This window comes from Gnatocerus cornutus, chromosome 5 (assembly GCF_029298725.1).
Source record: "Gnatocerus cornutus isolate USDA-ARS CGAHR chromosome 5, icGnaCorn1.1, whole genome shotgun sequence".
Taxonomy (NCBI): Eukaryota; Metazoa; Arthropoda; class Insecta; order Coleoptera; family Tenebrionidae; genus Gnatocerus; species Gnatocerus cornutus.
This window is the reverse complement of record NC_142237.1, coordinates 13,953,550-13,972,155: the sequence shown is the minus strand read 5'-3', so window position 1 is coordinate 13,972,155 and position 18,606 is coordinate 13,953,550. Positions and strand designations below refer to the sequence as shown.

Here is an 18,606-nt window from a genome sequence, read left to right as displayed (position 1 = left end):
TTAAAACATCGTTTATACAGTATCCAGAATAATCTCCTGGGATTATTATTTTACCCTAAATACGCTGCTGGAAAACAAAAACGACCGAATTTCTCATAACAAAAATACGAATTTCTTTTCTGGCAAAAAAAGTAAACCCTAATTTATTAAAAAACTGTCTTAAGAAACGAGTCTTCTATAAAATTTAACCCCGCTTTTGTACGCTGAACATTTAATAAGAGTAATGATAAATTTATATTGAATTAAAATTCCCCATTAGAGCGTATCGCCAGAGTGAAATTCCTGCTGCGGCTGCGTAAAAGCCCCCGTCGTGCCCGACTAATGGCCGTGTCCGAGTAACCTGCAGGAATTCGTTCCGGTGGCACGCCATCTACCGGCGGGCCATCGAGTCCTCGGGCGTCGTGTTTATAAATAAAGAAGAAATAAAATGTCGGCATTGTAGTATGGCGTCGGGTGGTAAAAGTGCGAAGAATTTGGGTGGACGGTCTCCGGGAGGCGGTGAAGACTCCTCAGAAAGCGATGGAGAGACAGAGCCGGCCAAATCCTTCCATCGGCGTCTGTCGACTAACCGCGATATTAAATGTTCGGTAGGTTTTGCCTGTACTTTCCCCGGACCAAAAACCAAAAAGCTGTGCTTTCCTTTATTGTCTACAGTCGACAAAGACAGCATGATGGGTGTTTTTGATTTTTCGCCGGTCGGCTGTAGGCGTGGTGCTGGGAGCTTTCGGTTTCGAGCTTCACACGCCCCCATTTCGCGCCTCGACACCTCATTTTTCGCCCCTCGACAATGTGTGTCTTTTGTGGTTTTACTGGTGGATTTTGTCGCGAGTTTGATGCTTGCCGATTGTTTCATTGTCTTTTTGTGGAATGGTTTTTGCCTTTTTTGTTCTTTGAGCTTTGTCTTTCCGTGGTACATTGAAGGCGTTTCCGTTGGTAGAAGCGTAACAGGTGGCTATTCAGACGGTGACACATTTAGACACCTGTTAATGGCATTTTACCTATAATAGGAAAACATAAATGCGATAATGTCGACAGTTGGAAGATCAATAACAAACAGCAACTTTGAAGCATTAAATAGCTCTTTTGAGACTGTGACATCTTTCTGATTACCTGATGCGAACGAGCGTAGCAGAAACAGACGATGCGGCAAAGGAGCGAGGGCGTTGACCTCCTGACCTAAATTTCTTATTTCAAGGACACAGTGTTGCCAACCGCACTTAATTTAAAAGCCGCCATCACGCATCTTTATAATGCCAATAAAAAGATGAATAAATATAGCCACCTTTTTACGACTGTTGTATGAGTAAATAACATTTTCACAGGTGACTCCTTTAACTTTTAACTGAAGCGGCGCGTGGTAATCAACCATGGGAAAGGTGCCTAAATTTCTCTTTTTTAATCTTTTGATAATCAATTATTTCATGTTAATAAATCAAATGTATGAGCAACATTTACTACACCAACATTATTTCTGTTTAAGCAAGCACAAACGCGCCTAAAATCTCTGCTGAAATTCAGTCCATTTCACAAGTAAAATTGCAAATATCAGCTACATTTTCCGTCATTTTTCTCGGAAGATAAATGTCGTCGCTTTGGAAGCGTCCCACGATGAGTTATTAACAGCACAATAAAAATTATTCAAGGACGCAGTAATGACGATTTTTTATTGCCGATTTAATCAAACTGTCTAAATTGACCGACTAATTGCGAATTTGGAACAAGCTAAAAATGGACCAATTAATCTGTTTTGAATTTGCACCAGAATGTCGGAAAAATTCCAATTATTTTGTGAAGACTTTCGAGACAACAGCAAATGTTCAAAGCCTGAAATTTAAGGTCGCGGCTACTTTTCAGTATGTTAGGAAGATATCTTAAATATGCACATAACCTAAGCTTTGATAAGTAATTAAAATTTTCTCGGAAATAATGAAGGCGTTGCTTTCTGTTACTCTAAATTATGCAATAAACACTTCAAAGGATTAGCAAGTTCATAAATTATGACTCGCAGCTGTGGGTTAAACTAGAAGATTTTCTCGTAATTAGGTGCTACGAGACGGTGTAGGTAGCAATGGCAATCATCAATTAGATTTATTTATAAACAAATTAGAAATTGAAGGGCTCGGTAATTTCAGGAATCACTTCTATATTGGTGTAGCTTCCACTTGTTCTAAAAAGAAGCATAAAATCTTCTTCCCTTAGTCTGGGGCCTTTCTGGCATCTTGACGCCCCTTAAAAACCCGAAAGCTCCTGTCAACTGCACCTTCCAAATCGTTATCCCGACCGGATAAAATAAATATTGACGTGTGCCCGAAAATCCCCACCTGGAAATTGCTGACCAACCGATTTGCAAATCGCTGCGCATTATTTTCTATTTTTTCTTTCGACACAAACGAGATTTGAAAATGTGCGCGAGAGCTCATCAAATGGTGTAAAAGCATTTTGAATAGGGATAATAAAACGTCGCTTCCTTTTCCATCGTTTTAACGCAAATTAGTCCCGAGTCGAATTTTTTGTTGGCAGGGAAAAATGCGTTCCGCGTTTTATATCATTTAGGTTTTGACAGTGACGTTTTTGTTATTTCAGACGAAAATGAGATACAAAGCGATTTATCTTCGCTGATTACCCATAGAAATTATTCAGCTGGAAAACGCAACAATTCTAAAAGTTCGGGTAATGCCATTTCAGTTGCAAGATCAAAGAACTGTTTCAGTTTTTCGTATACATATTCGGATGTATCAGATGTAAAAAGATGAGTAGGAAAAATTGAAACAGTCTTGAATTCGCTAATGGAAAGCAGTAATTGGACAGTAAAAAAAATTACATTGTACCAGCTTTTTTAGAACGAAATAATGCTCAATCAGAAAGTTTCAATTATCCTTTGATCTGCTATTTGAGATTTTTACATAAAGGAAAAATCTATAAAAGTGAATATTAAGTAAGTATACGGAATTATTGGTGGTACCATCAGATTATTCCAAATTGGTGTAATCTAAATTATAATTCTAATGAAATTTTTTTTATGTAATTAAAAATAAAAACTTCCCACCTGAAACTCCCAAGCTGCCTCCGTTTAATTAACACAACGTAGACGTCAATGAAAGGCTTTGTTTGAATGAGCTAAACTTTTTCATTATAGCTAAAATTGTTTAGATTACTTGTAACGTCACCCTTTTGTGTACTCATCTAATGAAAAAAAATACAATTATAACCACATTGGATTATTTAGTCCGTTCGTTCAAAGCTAGTTGGAACAATTTCCCGTAAATTTAACAATTCTCTTTGTTCCCTTTTTACATTAGATAAAAATTAAATTTACCAATCTATGAACACTTGCAACGGGCAGTTTATTCGAGCTACCTTTAAAACCGTGTATATGACGTCGACCTTTAACAAAGAACGGTTATTTCTGGAAAAGATGATTGGTCTATATTTATTACTTTCTAAAATGAGCGAATTCGATTATAAAGCATTATTTCTGATTAATTGAGTTCCGAAGTTGCAGCAGCGAGATCAATAAATTTAATAGTTGTAGCTTTGAAAAGAATTTGAGTCAATTTGTTCTAATTGAGTTATAATTTGTCTCTGTCATTTTAAAAATGGTGGATGCGCCGGACGAATTTCTTTTTAAATTAAATTTTTAAGTGATATTAAATGAAATGCTTACTGCAATAATTGCATTCTTTCTTGCAACTACTCATCCACGTTTTCCAGGATTTTATTGCTTTTGATTATTCTTATGATCTTTATTCCTTCTCTTTTTAATGCTTGCTAAACTCCATTCGCGGCTCGTTTTTTAATCATTCATCTCATTTTTGCATTCTTTTTATTCTATTGTCTTTTCTACAGAGAAACTATTTACTTTCTGTATTTTTCTTACTTTCCTTTGTTACTTTGCTGGAGATTTGCTCTTTTTGCTCCTTTCAAACACTTTATTTTGTTGTTTAATTCTTTGGAAAAGAACTTCCTGCTCTGTTGTTTCGCAATTTTTCAATTATTTGACTTGAATTAGAGAGAATTTTTCCGATTCAAATTTGAAAGAATACTTGCTATGGCTTGTGATGGAACATAATCAATATAATGTCTCGGGAATGCATACACTTCGAAAGCGGCAGACACTTTTCTTCTATTTACGAGAAAAAATGCTTTAGACGTGTTTTTCTTTGGCGCACGCGATGTCGTTTTATTACGTGCTGAATTAATGGAACGTCTTTCAGTAAATGAACAAAGCAAAAGTTTTTAGTGAAATATAGACGAAAACTCCTTGGTTGGTGATAAAAACAACCCGGCGCATCCACCATTTTCAACTAGCAATGAATTATTATTTTCCTCTAATTTGGGCGAAAGTTGTCGCACGGCTTTCGAGATTAATAGTGAGGAGCTTACTCAAGAAACTCCTCCAGCATAAAAATGAGAAGAATTAAGTAATTACATTGTGTCTGTTGACATTACGTTTCTTCACGACTTGGTGTACATTTATTATTTTTATTTCTTGTCACTCCCAGCGCTCGTTTCTGTCTCTAATAACTCTTTCTAAATGACGTCTTTTTTCACATCTGGCAAAATTCAATCTCGAGAGCACGTGTCGGAACATGAAATTAAAATTCTCTTTAACACCTCGTGTGCCCAACTTTAATTTTCGCTTGGCTGAGATTCATAACAAGTCTTTGTACGTGACTAACAGAAGTTCAAACCTCTTGCACGCTTAGCTCACTCTATTTATCGACTTAATTTAAGATAACGTGTTTGTTTTCCTTTGAACTCAAGATGTGGTGCATGAACGCTGCAGTTGAGACAATGGTAGCGAGGATACTCGCAAGTTGAAGACGCACGTAAATTGTAATTTCCGGGGCAAAGCTTTGATGACGAAGCCAGAAAATTGCGTTCATTGAGGATCTCTTTTGCGATGGCATAGTTGGACTAATTAAAACCAGAACTGCTTTCATGGGTTGTGACTAAAAATAAAATACTGACTGATTAAAAGACATCTTAATTACTTATTAAACTTTCAGTAAATTGAAAATAAAATTTCTTTATGTTGGAAACGACCCGTCTCGAAAATAATAATTCCCTGAATCGTTTTATTGTATATCTCATTTTGGTAGGATGAAAGCGCTCGTTTTGTCAATATGAATAAAATAATGAAGTGGGAAAATTCAAAAAGGACGCGGATAATTTTATTTAGGTCGATTTAGGCCGTGCACAGCGTTTTACAACGAATCCAATTAGAATGATGCAAACGTTGCAATTCATGATTGCGGTGACGTTGTCTTTTATGGACGTCCATTTTAGCGACAAGTTTGCATCGGTTGTAAATTCTAATTTATTGCACTAGTTTGGGGTCTTTAATGCAGAGTTCTGAAACCTTGTTCCATAAACTCTCTTTTATTTTGACAGCTATTTGGCAAGGGATTCTTAGTTGAAGGCGTTCTACGTTAAATCAGTTGTCCAGTTAGTCCTTTTTATCATTCTGTCGTTAAATCCAGGATTGCTTTATCCGGGCTGGAACTAGAGCATTCTTTAATCTAGTTCATATTATACGACCAATCTTGATTTTATCGAATTATTGGGTTTTGTGGGAATCTATTGTTGGCGGTTTTTAAATTTTCGAAGTGGAATGATTCCACATTTTGATAAAATGCGCTGAGAATCCTTTTAAAGTAGAGCGAAGATTTGCAGATGCTTCTCTAAAATAAGTACATAAAGTCAATTTTGCTGTTGAAACTAACATATAACTGAATTCTGTAAAGTGCTTGTCACAAAGACTTTTTGCAGTTTAATTGAAGTTGCAAGTTCGGAATAATATTTTATTAAAAACGGTAATGAGTTAGAACTTGTTTGAAACGGAGAGGCTGCTTTTGTAGTTTTGCACAACAATTCTGAAAATAAAATTCTGTAAGAATGAAGCGGCGTTGCTGAATACGAATCCGACAAAGACTAGGATAAAGCAATTACGAGAAATAATAGGTAAGCCATCGAGATTACGAAAGCCTATAATTGAAAATAACAAAAGTGGATGGAAAACACTAAAACTTGAAAGCATTTCTGTGTCGAATTTTCTTAAGCTGTCAAAAACATATTTTCTTTTGTGCACTTTTTGTGCTTTTAATGCACGTTCCACCGTTATAACAATATTCGTTTGTTGCCAGTTTTTTACAAGAGGTAAAGTCTGCTGAATTTTTTGTAAAATTTGTTGAAAGAAGCGATTTCGTGGCATTTGAATACCAAGTATTGGCTAAGCTAACTATTTACACGGATTTTTCCCGTGTTTGGGAAAGTTCTAGTACTTCCTTAACAAATTATTAAGCCAGTAACTTTCCGAGTTTCCACTATTCATAACCAGAAAAAATCTGCGGCGTAATTCAGTTAAAATCTCCAGAGGTCAAGGATTGAATCCACACAAAATCCGCCGTTATTTTTTGCCTTTTTCTATATCACAGCCGTTTACTTACTTATTCATCAGATCAATCTGACAGCGGGGATTTGAAAAACATGTTCGCTTATTGGCACAAAGCGAAAATACTAAATATTTACGAGGAAATCGGATAAAAATGCCATATTTAAATCTCATCCAAACATTTCTCGAATAAAATTAGCCCGTCTGTAACCTTTGACCTTAACCCTTGGATGAATCCATCAATTAATATGCTTCTTTACCGCCAGTGCAAGTTAAACAAATATTTCTGAAATTTGAATGTGTTAAAGCGGCAGCTGTTATTTCTTAAGATTATGGCGATAAAGCGGAGCTTGTTTTCATGAGGGGATTGGAGCGAAGGGATGGAAAAGCTTATTGTTGGCGAACTTTTGTACATAAAGGAAAATGTCAAAGGTTAATCCTGCGAAAAGTTGGGGGTTTTGAGATTATAAAACCGTCTACTACTCAAACTGTGTGTTATTTCTTGTCTGAGTAATTATAATATGGCAGCTCTTCGTTAGGCTGTGGCCCAAGGAAAACCACCTATTTACCTAGCAAAGGATTGGAAGGAGGCAAGAAAAAGGGAAAGAGCAACAAAAAGTTTTTGCACCGGTTTTGCAGGACAGGTTTGTTTATATTCGTCTCTAAAAATACAGCTTTTGAGACAACAGTTCATGTTTCCGTTCATTATTATTATTAACGTCGCGTCGAGAGAATACAATATCATCTTTACGCAATCTAAACTTGAGCGGTTATAATAGATTACAGCGGTAAATCCTATATTAATTTCCTCGTTTCCTATTTTCCTATACCCTGGGGAATTGTATTAAACTTATCGCAGTCTGAAGTGTGATATTGCAAATTACTGCTGTGTGCTCAGTGGACAAACAACTAATAAATCAAATTCAATGCTTTTCAAAAGGAGCACACATTTCTACACTAACTTTCAGTAAAAAGAAAAAGAATTTTCAGATTATTCTTCAAGCATTTTTAATTGTTTTTTAAATGATTTCAAAATTTATTGGGGTAGAATTTAGACACACGAAGCTGCTATTTTCAACACGACTAAATTCTTAAAAAATCTGCAGTACTAACTTTTTCAAACATTTTCAAAAGAAATTCTAAATATTTATAGAAACTCAAAATTTTAAATTCATACTTACTGAGAATTTTAGGAATGCGCACAAGTGTCTAGAAATTCTAATGTGAAAAAAAGAGTTACTCTTCTCAATACAGATAATTAAATTTAATGAAACTATAGAAATACTACGAAATAAAGAATTTAAAGATTAGGATTGAAAGTTAATTGAAAAATTAAAGATAAATAGAAAAAACTAAGCATATTTATTGTAAAGAACATAAAAATACAAGAAGAAGGTAAGAAAGCTACGAATATTTAACAATTTCAATTTTTGGAAGGAATTTGGAAAAAATCTAAAGTTTTTAAAAAGAATCACTTTAAGCATTCTAAAAAACTAGCAACATTTTCATATATGTGTAGGTATTCTTCTAGACAGTCCAAGTCTGGAAAATCTGCAGCATTAAACGAATTCTATAAACCTAAATTACTAAAAATAAAATTTGGATTATTTCAACCAAATTAGGAACAGTCATTTTTAAATATTTTATTTAGAATACATATGAAATTCTCTCTGGAGCATTACGAAATCTAGAGGAACTAGAAAAACTAAAAGAAGTTAAAAATTGCATGTACTGTGGTTCAAAACACAATTTAAATAATCTGAGAAGTTTTATAATCTTGGAAGAACACTACTACAATTTTTTACGCTTAAAACAGTTTAAGAAATTAAAAATGAAATAAGCTGAAATTCAGGTAAAAATATTAAGATAAACTTTTAAAACCCGAATGTTAGAAGTTGGGAAACCTTATAATTACAAAAAGTTTAATTTCTTTGCTAAAAATAATTATTAGGGTTTAAAATTTCAACCACCAATACCAGTCAACTTTAGATCCTAAATATTTTAGAATCTAGTAGGAGGTTCTTAAATAACCATTGCAAAATGATATTTACAATCTTTGTATAGAATTTATGATTGTAATTTTGCTTGCGAAAAATGCAATAAACCGTAAACGTGCACATTTGGGATAAGGGATGAATTTTTTAGAGATTTTCTTTTCTATTTCCTACAATAATAATCGTAGTCTTGTTTTGCAGGCTTCCATCAAGGAAGGGTATTTATTAAAACAGACCTGGTCGTTCCAGCGATGGAGGAGAAGATACTTCAAGTTAAAAGGACGCAAATTATACTACGCCAAAGATACAAAGGTAAAACTACACAATTTTAACCAGAATGAGAGACACGTTTGTGTAAAAACGTCGTTTTAATATGAGTCGTTCATTTCAACGACAGCTTGAGCGCCGTTGAAAATGAATGATGAAAATTGTCGCTTTTAATATCGTAAAAATTTCATAATGGTGTTTATACACCCGGCAGGATTTCTCATAAAATTATGCCTTGAAAGCTTAGACATGTGATCCTACTTTGTGACAGTGTTTGCATTTTTAAATAGGTTTTGATAAAACGAAATTATTCTGGCGCTCCGTGCTACGTGGTTATTTTATGAATACTCACATGTCACTACTCTCTTACCCGGAAATAAAGGAACACTCAGTAAATTAAATTACAGTAGCAAACTCTTCTATAGAAACAGAATTGCGCATTATTGGAGTTCTACGCTGCAGCATTGCATCATCAAGCTAATTGCATAAAACGCTTGTCAGAGCTTTCAGACACGAGGGTTTCAGGTAAAATGAGCGAATTTAATCAAATTTCTGTACTGTAAGCGTAAATATTGCACTTTTTATTGACGAACGTGTCAAGATAATACAATTTTCTCTTCGTTAGTGCGACTCGAGTTTGTTTCTGTTAAGAGGTTTTCGCATTTGTGAGAGTTCTTCGATGGAACGCCTAGTGCGTAATCCACTTTTTAGATAAAGCTGTCGTCATCGTCGAATTCTATTAACACTCGCGTTGAATTTACTCTTTCAATAAAGCACTTAAAGCGTGGTGCGATCCTAAAACCTTCGCGGCGGGAACGTTTTTAGTTTATAATTGGGTCAATTAAGAGAAGAGAGAACGAGGAGCGTGTGGAAGAATGAGAGCGGACAATTTTAGGTAGTTTCAGGTGCTTTGTTAACGTGCTTAGATAAATTATATTGAATCATCGCCACCGGAAAAAAGTTAAAAAGTGGAAGAACACAATGTCAGTGATAATAAATCCGCTTTCACGTCCTGCTGAATTAAAACCCCAATAAAAACACTTTTATTTTATAGTTGCATTAAAATTCAGCTTCTTTTCTTACTAAAACTGACGCCGCAGTTCTACGCATTGATAGCTACACTTTTATCACCCGGAAGCGTTAATTGATTTTACATGAGCATAGACTTGTGATGAAGAATTTTCTATTGTTACCTAAGTAGATTGTGAAGACTCCATACGTCCATGCCTATCCTAAACCACAATAGATCCCGTTCCCGCTTCATTATTTTCAATTTTGCTTTGGTATTTTGACCCGGAGCTATGATCCGGGAACACGTTCCGGGTTTTCTCCTGAAAAGTTGGTCCGGGCAATCAATTGGATTCTGCGCGCAGTACATTTATCCTTTACGAACGCACCTGCTTCTGTTTTATGTCGTCCTGGAGTAGGGTACCTTTATGACTTCGTGTTATGTCACGAGGGAAATAAAATTCCATAAAACTTTTTTGTATGACTACTGATATTAGGGGATTTTACAGGGTTTTGAGACAGACTCGCGGAAAGTACAAACGACATTTTTTATCAAGGGATTAATATTCAAAATGGAGAGTGAGGATTTTTGTGAAGTGTTTTTCTGAATAGGAGTAATGAGCGAAAATTTTCTTGCTGGAATTTGCGTAATAAATTTATTTAATGGACACGGATTTTTATTATTGAATTAAACAATTAGGACTGCTTCTGGTGAAATTTAGTTTGAAAGGACGTTTTTTTAATAAATTATTTCAATCTGAGTCAAATTTGAAGAGATGTTTTGCTGCAATTTAGTATGAGCTCATTTTTTAATATAATCCAGGAATCAGTTTTGGTTTTCGTCCTCAAATAAGTTACCATTTTTGCATTTTTTTTTTATTCTTTTTCTAAAGAAACTTATTTTGAATATTTGAGTAAATCCAGGTGTAGTCGGCAACCCAAAAATGTTTTTTGCAAAATTTCTTCCATTTGTCTTCTTAATTTACATTAATTTATTCGGGTTTTACTTTTTCCACAAATCTTCAAGTTTTGTAACCTCCACCTACTTCGATTGTATTTCATCTATTTTTCAAGTTTCAAGTGGTTGTAGCGAAAAGATTCAATTTATCACAAATCAATTATAGATTAGGTCTTTCCGACCTACATTTTAGGAAGGAACAAAAATGAAAACAAAACTTGACAGCAATTTGATAAATTACTCTTGAAGTATCAATCAAAAGTATTAAGGTCATAAAAAATACATTTTATTTACTGAAAATTACGACCACAATTTATCCATTACGATCCTCACCATATTACTGCAACAATAAATTAAAACAAAAACTAAAATAATTAAAATGCTTATAATAATTTCCTTTGTTTTGCTATTGGCACCTTTATCTAAAAGCGCCTGAGCTTCAGGTATAGGCATTGGTGCGCTTTGAAAAATTCTGGGTTCTAAAATATTACGAACCCCGTATTCGCCCAATAGTTTTTCGATCTGTGGATAGTTTTTCTCTATGGCAATTTTTAATGGATTAACGGCTTCAATTTTCCAACTCATGGGGTTCAATAATTTGCTACTTCTAATAGTAGCATCCCATCTAGCTCTGTTCTCTAATAACAACTTGACCATTGGTAAGTCTCCAGACTTTGTAGCTATTGCCAAAGGTGTCCATCCGTTGGTCTTGACCGCATTAACATTGCCTCCATGCCGAACTAAAAGCTTTGCTACGTCTAGAAAACCCAGTTTTGCAGCAACAAACAGAGGAGTTTCCCCGTTTTTTCCAACCATATTCACATTGGCTTTCTTTAAGACTAAGAATTTCACCACTTCGAAGTCTCCTTTTCTGGCCGCGACATGCAGAGGGCCATAACCATTTTTGTTTGGTTTATTGACGTCAGCTTTGTGGTTCACAAGATACTTAACAATTTGAATTTTGCTTCTCTGGATAGCCACTAGTAAAGGAGTCCAACCGTCTTTTTTGGAAATGTTCATATCACCTCCATTTTTCAACAGATAGTCTAATATCTGAAGATGCCCGCATTTTGCAGCAACGAAAAGAGGAGTTTCTTCTCCGGTTGAACTCCCCAAGTGAATGTCAGCTCCTTTTTCTTTTAGCATTTTGAGCATTTCTAAGTGACCATGGTGTACAGCGTGATGCACCGGTGCCCATTTTCGGTGGTCTCTTTTATTAATATTTTTAGGGTACATTTTATTGTTGAACAATTTTGGAAGAATCTGTTGGCGATTGTGAGCCGCACATAAATGTAAGAGGCTCCCTCCGGTGACGGTTTCTATGTACGGAAGTTCTATCAGGTCTCTGTGCAGATTTCCATAATCAAATTTAACGATATAATAAAGAACACTCTCAAGACTTTTGAAATTTTGAAGTGCTTGAAAATCAATGCGCATCCTTTGGGCAAAAGAATCCAACGCAGCCAACGACAACGATCGATCAGCGTATTGAAGACAATCAAAACGAAGAAGTCTATCTTTTTCTGTGATGTCGCATTTTGTGATAAGAATATTAAAGATGTCCAAAATCTCTCCACTTTCACTATTTGGAAAAATTCTTTTTTCGGTAACTACAATAGTTTTGTTCCCCTTCTTTTGAGTAGTTAGAGGAACATGACTTTGACCCCACGACGACGCAATATGAAGAGGATTTCTACCAGCTTCATCTTTTAAATTAACTTGGTTCAAATTTTTCACAACACCTTCGACGCTTTTGTGAAGAACGGCTTTATGGACGGGACAGTTCTTCGATAAAATTAAATCAAACATGAATCTCACCCCTTTGAAACTTTCATCGAAGAAGAAACTTTGCAAGTTTTCAATTTTGGTGAAGTTCATCGACAGCCAAAGAGCCACGAAATACTCGACGTATGTTTGGTGAGAAAAACTGGGAGTGTTATTCACAATTTCAATTATCCCAAAAGAGTCACCCTCCTGTTTCACCTTTTGTATGAAGTTCTCAATTGATGGTAACTTGAATGTAGCTACAATCGTTGGATGTAGGCACAGATGTAACGCCACGATTTGGTAACATTCCATGCGTTGAACTTTATGTTCTTCAACGATTTGTTTGGCGATGTTGTTGCTATTGACGTCTATATTTGATTTTTTGTAATAGAAGTCGAACGCTTCTTCGACTAAAAACTCGAAGAGGTCAATGATTGAGAACTTCTGCGTTAAAAGATTTTTGCAGATCGTATTGTTCTTGCGGTACAACTCCGTTAGCATAAAGAGCTGCAAAGGAATGCGTAACAGTGCATCGTCCACTTTCTGCAGGATTTCGTCGATGGTATCTTTGAGTTCGTCATCATGAAGGCGTTTCTTTATAAACTCTTTCTGCTCTTTTCGTTCAAACGGCTCAATTTTCCTAGAAAGTGTGTTCAGTTTTTCCTCAAGAACCTGTTTCAAGTTCGATCTGGCAGTAATCCATTGGACAAAATCTTCCGTTTTTAAGTCTTCAATGAGGTATAACACATTTTCAAAGACTTCTTTGTTGATTTCATCAATTCCGTCCCACATTAATATTATCTTTCCTTGAGTTTTGAACGAATCAAAAACTTTTTGTTCAAACATGCTCAACTTTAACTGCTGGGATAAATGCTCAAAAAACTCTTCGTGGTGGACTTTTTTTTCGAAAAAGCAAATGTACTCTCTGAGTAGAATTTTAAGCACCCAACAGTCAGACGAGTAACTATTTTTAAGGTTTGACATCATCATTGACTTCCCCATGCCTGCGTCGGCACAGATGATGTGCAATTTACTCGTTCCAGGAACTTCGAATTCTTTTACAAAGTGATTGGATTTTGTTGCAAAGTGCGTCAGAGTGTTAACATTTTGGGAACTCTGCAACCAAAGGAGTTCACCATCGTCATCGAGGCAAAAGTGATGACAAGGGTTGTTTTCGCATATTATTCTAAACGCTTCTTTTGCGTAAGACTGATCTGCAATGTAGAGACATTTTCCGAAGAACTCAATTGAAGAATCCACTGGTGAATTTAAGGGGCCTTGTTCCGGTGTTAAGTACTTGGCGTCTGGCAGAAGACTTTTCAGACGTTTTAGTTTTGTGTTACCGCTGACCAAAATGTGACTATTATCTCCATTTTTCTCGATAAATTTAAAATCAATCGTAATTTTAGTTAATCGTCTTTCTAAGTAGAAATTAGGAATGACGATTTTTGAACTTCCAAAGTGCCCAGTTTCATCAAGCATTAAAATAAGTTCGTCTGTGGAAAACGCGCTGCGAATTTTTTCCTCGTTGCCTATGATTTTTTCAAGGGTGACTTCTTTCTGTCCATTAAAAGCACAACTAAATTTTTGTACAACTTGTTTGTATATTTCTTTGCAATGTATGTACAGATCTGTTAAATTCCGAAATGTTAAAAGCTCTGGATGTTGTTTCTTGGTTCCTACTAAAATAAACTTTTTTTGTCCGGAGCATCGTCTAACCGCTTGGAAAATTGAAGTTTCGTTACTGCTGGTAACTTTTACCATCAATGGTTGTTTGTTTAAAATCCACATCAAAATGTTTCGTTGTAAACTGGAAATTTCTGATTCTGATAAAACGTACTCTGGCAACACATGATATTTTCTAGCAGTTTTATTTAAAGTATCTATATCCACTTTGTGTTTGATCCTGTAAAAGTTGTTCCTGCTGTCAGTAGTTGTGACAGTAATGTCAAAACTATCAATGGCTTTTCTCAATAAATTTGATTTCTCATTTTCTTCCACATCAAATGAAGGAATCAAAATGTAAGGCGTCAGCAAAAGCTCCGCAATTTTCAATTGTAAAAATTCTTTATCGAGCTTATTTTTCTTCCCATCACGATCGCTCCAATCTTTAATAAATTTAACGTAATTTTTTGCAATGTTAGCATCGCATTTGAACTTCTCTTGAAATAAAGAAAGCACAGCTTCTTGGACTTCTTTTACGTTCTTCTGATTTGTGAAGAAATAGAAGTTGCTACTAAGACGCTTGTACTGTTTGATTTCATTCCATGCTTCTTTATTCTTGACGTTTTTTTCTTCAATACTGATGTTAAAAACTCCCTGAGCTGCAGTGCTAACAAGATGGTGGTCACCGGCACGAACAATGAAGATATAAAAATGTTCTTCTTCTAGTATCAGTTTCTTGTCATCAGAAATCTGAAGTGGTCTGTTTGTAAAAAGAATGTACCTGGAACCGTCTTGATTGTCTTTGATTTCCTGGAGCCGCTTCTTAACGCTGAATTTTCCATTTTCTGCTGCTAGTGCTTGAAGTAGTAAAGTTTTGTTTTTATTAGTTTGCTTGTGTTTGGCCTGAATGTTGAATTGTTCTTTTTCGCGGTTCGTGTAAATGACTTGAATAACCAAGTCATCGAATGATCCGTGTTTATCATCGTTTGAACTTATTTTAAAATCTGCGATGTCGTCGTTCAGTACGAATTTCAGGGAGTAATAAGCTACAAGAATATTTTCGTAATCTTTACCCTCATCGGTGGTTCCTGGTCTTTTGCGAAATTTCTGCAGATGGTAATTTGTTATAAATTCAAGAATTTTTAGTACTTACATCAGGTCTCATTTGAAACTTTCTTAACACGATTTTTTTTGGGTATTTTCGATTGAATTCACTGTTTGTCACTGCATTCGGATGATAAGAGTATTATTTGGTTCGATAGCTTATCAGTAAGTCAATAATGATAAGGTTGTTTTTTATAAAATGCAAAAAAACGATGTTGTAGTTGTGCTCTCAATCCCCTCATTAGGAAATTGCAAGGTTTCATTGAAAATGTATTCACTGGGAGATGAAAAGCTTCAGTGTCAGTTTCACGCGGTCTATTCTATCAAGGGTTTCCTCTCGATTTATCAATTGAAAATGATTGCACAAGACAAACAATCCATTCACGGCGTCTGCCTTTAGACTATCAAATTTCACGAGTCGACATCTCAAATGTTCTATTATTTAGCCGTGAGCATGTAGTGAGTGACCTGGAAAAATCCATGAATTTCCCAAGACAGAGAAATTTCCAAACTTGATTGTATTACATCCTTTGATGTATGAAATGTCGCCCGAGTTGTGGGCCCTTTGCAGCCCTCAATAGTTCCTGATTTATGACGACGCTGTCGATGTTATTAAATCGAAAAACGTAAGCCGTTTTTCAGCGGTCGATGTTTCCAATTCGTTTACCATCAACCATATATTCGTAAATTTCCAAGCGAATCGATAACACTTAAAGGACATTTTTTATTCAAATTTATTTTTTACTTAAAGTACTCCGTAATGACGCTCCAGACGCTCCACGTGTTTGACCTCTTTCAATTTAAACATTTTCACATTAAGCGCCAGCTTTCAACAACTGTTGCCAAATTTAATCCGCTGAAAAAAGAACGTCGAAGATGGAATACTTCAACGGCGATAGATAAAAAAGCTTCACGAACGGTCTGCAGATGATTTGCGAAGCTTTCGTTTCGTTTGTGATTTGAGTAAAACTTTGTTTCTAGCTTTAAGGCTTCTGGAATTCGTTGAGATAATGTTATCGTTTTCTTTTTCAGGTAGGTAGTGAGGTGGTTTTACTTTTGAACAATACGGGCTTGTTAAAGGGGAATTGTGGAAACAAGTCAAACAGAAAATTTGTGGGGAATATAAACAGAGATGACGTGTAATAGCAGCAAAACTAGGAGATTAACCACACAAACCTCCCTATCAACCTCATGTGAGTCTATAGGGCTTTTAGAGATAGTTGATTGTTGTTAACTGTTAGTAGAAATGGTAATTATTATTTGTACTAACTTAACACCAGCACTGTAGTAAGCACAATCTAGATAATAGATATAGACTATATCAATTCGAAATTGAAGTGATTTCAACGATTTTTAAGACTTTTAACCATAATAGCTAGTTTATTTGTGTAAATCTGTCGCATGCTTAACAGTCGAAATTATAAAACATTCTTCGCACTGTCAACTACAATAATCACTTAATCCTCAGAACGAAACTGGCAGCGTCACTTTATTTATTTCAGCTTTATAGTTTTTCACTATCATAAAAGAATGAAGAATTATAAATTAAGTTTCAACATCAAGCAGAGTTGCACAGTTGTTTACAGTGCTCAAACTTGAGCTTTTAAATTATCGTCCCGTCACAAACGGATAAAAGGAAAATTACATTTGTTGTCATAACGTAACGAAAAAATTTTACACAAATTGCTTCGGAAACGAGTTTGAGGGAAACTCGTTTTTGAATTTCAGATACAGTAGTCGGACCTATAAGTTTATGTCAAAAGCATGGGATGTGGAGATATTGTAGCGACAAAGGAAACATTTCTAGGTCCATTTGGCTTATACTTCTATAAAATAATAACAATTTTCAATTCACCCGAAGGTCGAAAAATGTTTGGTAGAAATCTTAAAATCAGAAAATCTGTTTTAATATTACTATTATATTTATTTAGTACATTTTGACCTTGATATTGTAACAACGCTCGCTTCGCTCGCCATAAACAGCCGGAAAGGCTCTTGTTGCACCGGGCTTATGAGTGCTATTGTTCTACCCTATTGTAAAGCAAATGCCGGTTTCGCTTTCTCATCGTTTGTGTTGTACATTATATTATTTAATAAATTATTGTTTGTGTAACTAGTTGGAATAAATTTTGGCTAACTTTCTGGAATATCTCTGTTTTTACAGATCCGGTGCTTTTTGCGCTTGGCAAATTCATAACGTTGAAACCTATTTTTAGCATATCAATATCTCAAAGGTCAGTTTAATTCTACGCCGATCATGTATTATTATACCAACTCTAATTACTCAAATTATTAATTCAAGACCGAACTTCATCAATTATAAAGTACATTTAGAGTTGCTTAGAGGCGCTTAATTTAACTTTCGGTGGATTAAATTGGTATAGCAAATTATAACTTAGTGATTGAAAATCAGAACTTTATCATTAAAAGCGTAAATCCTGGTTTAATAGACAATACAACTTTAAATGTGAGCTGTAAATTGAATACACAGATTTCAAGACGTATTTGGACTGTTCTTATGTATTTGAGTTATTTTAGTTGGTTCGAAATTCTGTTAAATTCGATACCGCTTTCACGTTTACACAGTTAGATTCAGTTGGCAATAAGATAAGACTAAATGGAGATAAAACATTTGGAATTTCACGGTTCGGTGGGCTTTTGTGGAGAAATCTGCACAACTATGCATAGGTACATGGTAGCCGTAATCAATACAACATTGTTGAGTTAACAATAGGAGTTAAACGCTAATTACGAATAATCAAAGCACAATTAATAAATAAAAAGCAACCCAGCAGGAATCGTCCACACAGGGTTATCACAATGCAGAACGGCGATGCTTTATTAAGAATTCATTCACAATTCATTCCGGATTCTTCTCGACTAGGGAATGTCTTATTTAGGTGGAGTTCTAAATCAATACGAACGTATTCCACCCTTTGGCGATTTTCTAGGGAGAATGATGACGTATTAAAAGTTTTGCGTTGGATCGTGTGTTTGCACAAATTGAGGAATAAACTTGCCGAAGGTTAACACCCGATAAAGAAAATAACTTGTTTGGAACTTCCATAATCCTCAGTCACTGAAGGATGATTATAACTTTGACTATCTAAAAAGTTTGCTGACAACTTGGAACTTTTCATCTTAACGAAGATTTCTGGTGTTATTTACGGGGACACACCTACGGGCAAAAATATGTTTGTGGGGAAAACAATAAGACGAAGTTGCAGCCAACACCGGAAAGAAAAAATTTGGTAATATATCATGCAAAAATGTTAAAAAACGTTCATTAATATTCATTTTATCTTGGAATTTTTGCTATTCCAATTAAAGTAAGGTTAAACGTAATGAAACCACGCATCTTATTTATTCCTATAATTGTGTAAAGAAGTGCGTGCGTGGTCTAGCCCAAGAAAAAACACACTTTTCTTCACGCCAACGCAAACACTATT

General features: G+C 35.2%; 2 protein-coding genes across 4 annotated transcripts in view; one reads left to right on the top strand and one right to left on the bottom strand.

The window, feature by feature from the left end:
- Positions 1-350: 350 nt before the first annotated feature.
- Positions 351-18,606, top strand: part of LOC148174851 (diacylglycerol kinase eta) — a 57,856-nt gene continuing 39,600 nt past the window's right edge. For all 3 annotated transcript variants that reach the window (XM_088037623.1, XM_088037622.1, XM_088037621.1), the window contains exons 1-2: positions 351-587; positions 8,590-8,700. In XM_088037623.1, coding sequence (XP_087893749.1) covers positions 444-587; positions 8,590-8,700 — 255 coding nt within the window. In that variant the 5' untranslated portion in view covers positions 351-443. The remainder of the gene's footprint in view (positions 588-8,589; positions 8,701-18,606) is intronic.
- Positions 10,892-15,272, bottom strand: LOC148174852 (uncharacterized). Its single transcript, XM_088036309.1, has 2 exons — positions 15,207-15,272; positions 10,892-15,160 (listed from the first exon to the last, which is right to left on the bottom strand). Exons 1-2 carry the CDS (start codon positions 15,216-15,218, stop codon positions 10,922-10,924), a joined length of 4,251 nt encoding a protein of 1,416 aa, XP_087892435.1. The 5' UTR covers positions 15,219-15,272; the 3' UTR covers positions 10,892-10,921.